The 5,063-nt window shown below is 57.2% G+C and overlaps 1 protein-coding gene across 6 annotated transcripts; it reads left to right on the top strand.

The window, feature by feature from the left end:
- The first annotated feature begins 331 nt into the window (after window positions 1-331).
- On the top strand, window positions 332-4,588 carry LOC121660955 (class I histocompatibility antigen, F10 alpha chain-like). Of its 6 annotated transcripts, none has more exons than XM_042020574.1 (8): window positions 332-569; window positions 2,157-2,447; window positions 2,618-2,893; window positions 3,135-3,407; window positions 3,500-3,604; window positions 3,703-3,732; window positions 3,852-3,884; window positions 4,105-4,586. In XM_042020574.1, coding segments are annotated over exons 1-7 (1,200 nt in total). In that variant the 5' UTR covers window positions 332-346; the 3' UTR covers window positions 3,854-3,884; window positions 4,105-4,586. The 6 variants fall into 6 exon arrangements, with proteins under 6 accessions (XP_041876508.1, XP_041876509.1, XP_041876507.1 ...); XM_042020575.1 differs by having other exon boundaries at window positions 4,184-4,585; XM_042020573.1 differs by having other exon boundaries at window positions 2,184-2,447; window positions 3,703-3,884; window positions 4,105-4,588.
- The last annotated feature ends 475 nt before the right edge of the window (window positions 4,589-5,063 follow it).

The following is a 5,063-nucleotide window of genomic DNA, read 5'->3' as shown; positions in this document are numbered from 1 at the left end:
TCTTCAGCGCATGCTTTGTGCTCATTTTTCATCCTAACTTGTTTATAGCTAATTTTGCTGTTTGCAAGTTCTGTTAAAACTTGCTATCTTGCTTGCTTTACCTGCACATCTTGTTACAATATTACTTGTGGTTAACCTTTTGTTCCATACCACTTAGGTTTCAGGATCCCCTGTTTCCTCGACAACGGGTACCCCCGAATCCCCATTCCCGGCCATCCCGGGTCACTTCACCCCCAGACCTCCCTTTCTTTGACCTCAGGACCCTCTGAAACCCCTTCCCGGCTCTCCCAACTCTCTCAGTTCCACCTTTCCTCAATCCACGGACACCCCAGAGCCCCCAGCCTCCATGTCCCCCCAGTTCTCCCCTCCCGGCGCAACCTGCCCATGGCGATGTCGGAGCCCTTGTCGCGACCGTCTCGGAGGCAGCGCCACAGGTTCTTTTCCTGAGGGATCGCTTGGAGCGGATGAACGCGAGACGCCTCAGGAAGACAGCGATATTCCGGGGGCGGGCGGGGCCGCAGCGGAGCGGCTCCTGGGGCTCCTGGGGGCCCCGGGGGCCGCGACGAGAGGTGAGTGTGACCCCCGGCACTGGGACCTCCCTGAACCGCAATTCCCGGGCAGCGGGACCCCCCCGAAAATCCATTTCCGGAAACTAGAACACCCTGCACCCCCCTTGCCGGGCATGGGAACCCCCCCGAACCCCCATTCCTGGGTACTGTGACCCCTCTGAACCCCCTGGGTACGGGGACCCCCGTGAACTGTCATTCCCAGACACTGGAAACCACTGAACCCCCATTCCTGGGCACGGGGACCCCCGTGAATGTCAGTTTCCGGTCCCTGGGACCTCCCCCTTTCTGGTAAGCGGCACCCCCCTGAACCTCCATTTTTTTTGGCACTAGGACCTGTTAAAGCCCCAGTGCCGGGAAGGAAACTCCCCTGAACGTGCATTCCTGGCACGGGAACCCAATTGAACGCCCATTTCCGGCCACCGGGACCCCCCTGCATCCCCTTCCCCAGCATCAGAAAACCCTGCACGCCCTTATCCAGCCCCAGGTCACCCCTGCACCCCCAGTCCTGCGCATGGGGACCTCCTTGAATGTTCATTTGTGGGCGTTGGGACTCCATTGAACCCCGATTCTCGGGAAGGGAACTCCCCTGAATCTGCATTCCCTGGCACAGGAAGCCCCCTGAACCCTCATTCCTAGGCACAGGGACCTCCCTGCACCGGGACCTCCTGAACCCCCCTTCCTCTCTACTAGGACCCCTCTGAGTCCCCATATCCAGGATCGGGACTCCCCTGAACCCCCCATTCCTGTGCCTGGGGACCTCCCCTGCAGCCTCTTACCCAGCACCGGGACACCTCTGCACCCATTTATCCTGCATCAATAACTCCCTACACCCCCTTTCTTGGCCATCCTGCCTCTCTCATACCCCAGCCATCACCTTTTCCTTGACCTTGGGATCCCCTGGCACATGGACACTCCTGAACCTCCATTCCTGGGCACTGGGAACCACCTGCACCCCATTATCTGGCACTGGATCCCCCTGAACATCAAATTTCTCAGTACCAGAACCCCCCTACACCCTCTTATCCAGCATGGGGACACCACTGCAATCCCTTCCCCAGCCATCCCGCCTCTCCCAGCTTCCAGATCCCTTCTTTTTCTTGACCCTGTGACTCCCTAGCCCCTCCTTCCACAGCATCAGGAGCCCACTGAACTGCCTTATCTGGCACAGGAACCACCCTGCACCCCCTTATCTAGCACCAAGAGCACCTTGCACTCTGTTTCCGGCCATCCCGTCTCTCCCAGACCCCCCTTTTCCTTCACCCTGGACCCCCTGGAGCTCCATTCCTGCTCTTCCTGTATCCCCATTTCCTCAACACCAAGGATGCCCATGACCCCCATTCCAGGCCATCCTGGGTCTCCCCACCGCATGACCCCTTTTCCCAACACTTAGGCTCCCTGGACCCCCCTTTTCTGGGCACAGGGACCCTCTGGACCCCCCATCCCATTTCTCCCAGTCCCTGCACCCCTCTATCCTTGACCCTGGGACCGCTGAACCCCTTTCTGGCTCTCCCAGCTCTCCCAGTTTCCCCTTTCCTTTACCCATGAACCCCTCCCAGGACTCCCAGTCTCTCATTTTGGCCCCCCCAGGTCCCCCAAATCTCCATATCCCCCCAGTTCTCCACTCCCTGCGTTTTCTGCGAGTGACAGTATCAGAGCCCAGCCCGGGGCTCCCCCGATTCGTGGCTGTGGGGTACGTGGATGGGATCCCCTTCGCAAGCTACAACAGCAGGCGGGGCCGGGTGGAGCCCCAGACGCTGTGGATGGCGGCAGGAGCTGAGCCGGGATATTGGGATACTGAGACCGAGATCAGTGAGAGGTACCAGCATGTGGATCCTATCGATCTGGAGATGCTGCAGAGGCAGTACAATCAGACTAGGGGTGAGCTGGGGAAACTGGGTACTGGTGGGGATCTGTGGGGATGGGATAGGGATCCATGGGTTTGGGACTCCAAGGGGCTGGAATGAGGCTCTGTGGGTCTCCATCAGACTCTGGGGCTCCATGTGGCTGGGACACAATTCCATGGGTCTCCATTTGTGCAATACCCCCAGGTCTCCACACGCTGCAGGTGGTTTCTGGCTGTGACCTCCTGTCCAACGGGAGTATCCGTGGATCTGATCGGTACGGCTATGATGGGCGGGATTTCATCTCCTTCGATCTGGGATCTGGGAGCTTTGTGGCAGCTGATGGCACTGCCCAGATCATCAAGAAGCTCTGGGAATCTGATGGGATCACAGTGCCAGAGTTGAAGCATGAGCTGGGGCACACCTGTGTGGAAGTGCTCAAGAAACACGTCAGATACAGGCGGGAGGCACTGGAGCGCAAAGGTAGGGGAAGAATTCCCATGGGAATGGGGGAACTTGGGATTTGGGAGGGTGCAATTTGGGAACACAGGAATTCCCATGGGAAATCTGTTTATGGATCTCACCCTTACCCCATTCCCATGGGAATTCTGTGGATGGCTCTCACTGCTCTTCCATTCCCTTGGAAATTCCAAGGATGGATCTCATTGCCATCCCATTCCCATGGGAATTCCATGGATGCATCTAAGCATTATCCCATTCCCAGAGGCCCCCAGTGTCCATGTCTCAGGAAAAGTGGAACACAAGATCCTGACATTGTCCTGTCGCACATACGGATTCTACCCCAGCACCATCGCAGTCAGCTGGATGAAGGGGGATGAAATCCGGGATCAGGAGACGGAGTGGGGTGGGATCGTTCCCAACAGCGACGGCACCTTCCACACCTGGGCCAGGATCGAGGCGCGGCCGGAGGAGCGGGAGCAGTACCGGTGCCGGGTGGAGCATCCTGGAATGCCAGAGCCCGGGATCTTCATTTGGGGTGAGGCTGGGAATGTGAAATTTGGAAATTGGGAATGTGGAGCAGTGAGAAGGGAGTTCCCCTCCCATTCCTCACTATCTCGCGCTTCCCAGAGCCAGAATCCAGCAGGAATCTCATCCTGGTGGTCACTGTGTCTGTCATCGCTGCCATCGTCATCATCCTCCTCATTGGATTTGGCATCTGGAAGCTCCAACCTGGTAACACACAGGATGGGGGTTGGGAAGGGGCAAGGATCCACCTGGAAACGTTCCAGGAATCCTCTACCACAGGTACTGATCCCACTGTTTCTCCATAGTAAAGAGGAATGGATACAATGTGCCCGCCTGTGAGTACCAGCAGTGGATCCGGCTATGGATGCCTTCAGCGCAGATCCCAGGATGGATCCTGGGGTTAGTCCCAGTGTGTGATCCATGCTGGAATCTCATGGATCTTCTCTTTCTGCAGGAACAGATGCAGGAATTGTCAGCATGACAGCAGGTGTGGAGCAGGATCAGGGTGGGATTCCAGAGGGGGATCAGGGCAGGATGGTGTTGGGGTTTTAGGAGTTCTCCTTTAGTTTTCTTTCTCTTAAAAGAATTTTCCCCGTATATGTTGGTAGCGCACAAATTACTGGGTATTTAAGAGAGACAAAAAGACCTGGCCACAGGGGGAGGGGTCCAGCTGGCTATCCTCCCTCACCCAGGGTTTTCTCATGTAGGGCAGAGATGCTGCGAGATTTGAACTGGGAAAAAGGGATTGGGTACAGCCCCTAGCTCTTGTGTTCTCCCGGCATTCAGAGGGGGAGAAAGGCTGCTCTCATCGTGGAGAGAATTCGTGACCACTGTGGGGTTCTGCCTTCTGCTGCCTTCCTTCTACCGTGAGTGGAGCTTGCTCACTGGGGCAGCTGTTGCACTGGGACCCTAACACCCTTCCTTTTCACCTTTCACTTCCACTGGGACCTTTTCACCATCTGCTCGGGTGCCTCAGGGAAAACCCTGGGATCCTGAGTCCACCTTTCCCTGCCCCGCTGGGAGCCAGGCTGCCGCTGCCCTGCCCCTGCCGTTCCTTTGCCCCTGCACTCTGTAGCCCCGCACGCCCTGCCTGCTGAGACCTCCCAGGGTTTCCACCGCAGCTCCTGAGTTTGGATACATCTCATCTGTCACCCGGGATTTGTGCTCGTCCATGCTGTTCCAGCCTGCTGTTCCCGAGGGTCCGGCCGGACACCGGGATCGGCTGCCATGGGGTTTGTGAAATCTTTGTTCCATCCCTTCCCGGGATCCCAGGCCGCCAGTGCCGCGTGCTCCCCGAGCTCGCTCCGGAGCGCCCCCTGCAGCCGCGGGGGAACCATCGCACCTGCCCTGCTCACCGGGAGCCGCCAGCGCCCCTGCCGGCTGCGAGTGGAACTGCACCCGAGGGGAAAGGGCCTGACAGCCGAGAAGGCTGGCACTGGGTTTGTGATTGTTTGCTGTTACTGCCATAGTTATTGCTGTTTGTTTGCCTTGTTATACACATATAGATATATAATAGTAAAGAACTGTTATTCCTATTTTCCATATCTTTGCCTGAACGCCCCTTGATTTCAAAATCATAATAATTTGGAGAGAAAGGGGGTTGCATTTTCCATTCCAAGGAAGGCCCCTGCCCTCCTTAGCAGGCACCTGTCTTTCAAACCAAGAC

Source organism: Corvus kubaryi, unplaced genomic scaffold (genome assembly GCF_017639235.1).
Source record: "Corvus kubaryi isolate FWS band 111438036 unplaced genomic scaffold, C.kubaryi_AGA036_p1.0 37024, whole genome shotgun sequence".
In the NCBI taxonomy this organism is placed as follows: Eukaryota; Metazoa; Chordata; class Aves; order Passeriformes; family Corvidae; genus Corvus; species Corvus kubaryi.
The sequence above is the reverse complement of the archived record's forward strand: the minus strand, read 5'-3'. Positions and strand labels throughout refer to the sequence as shown.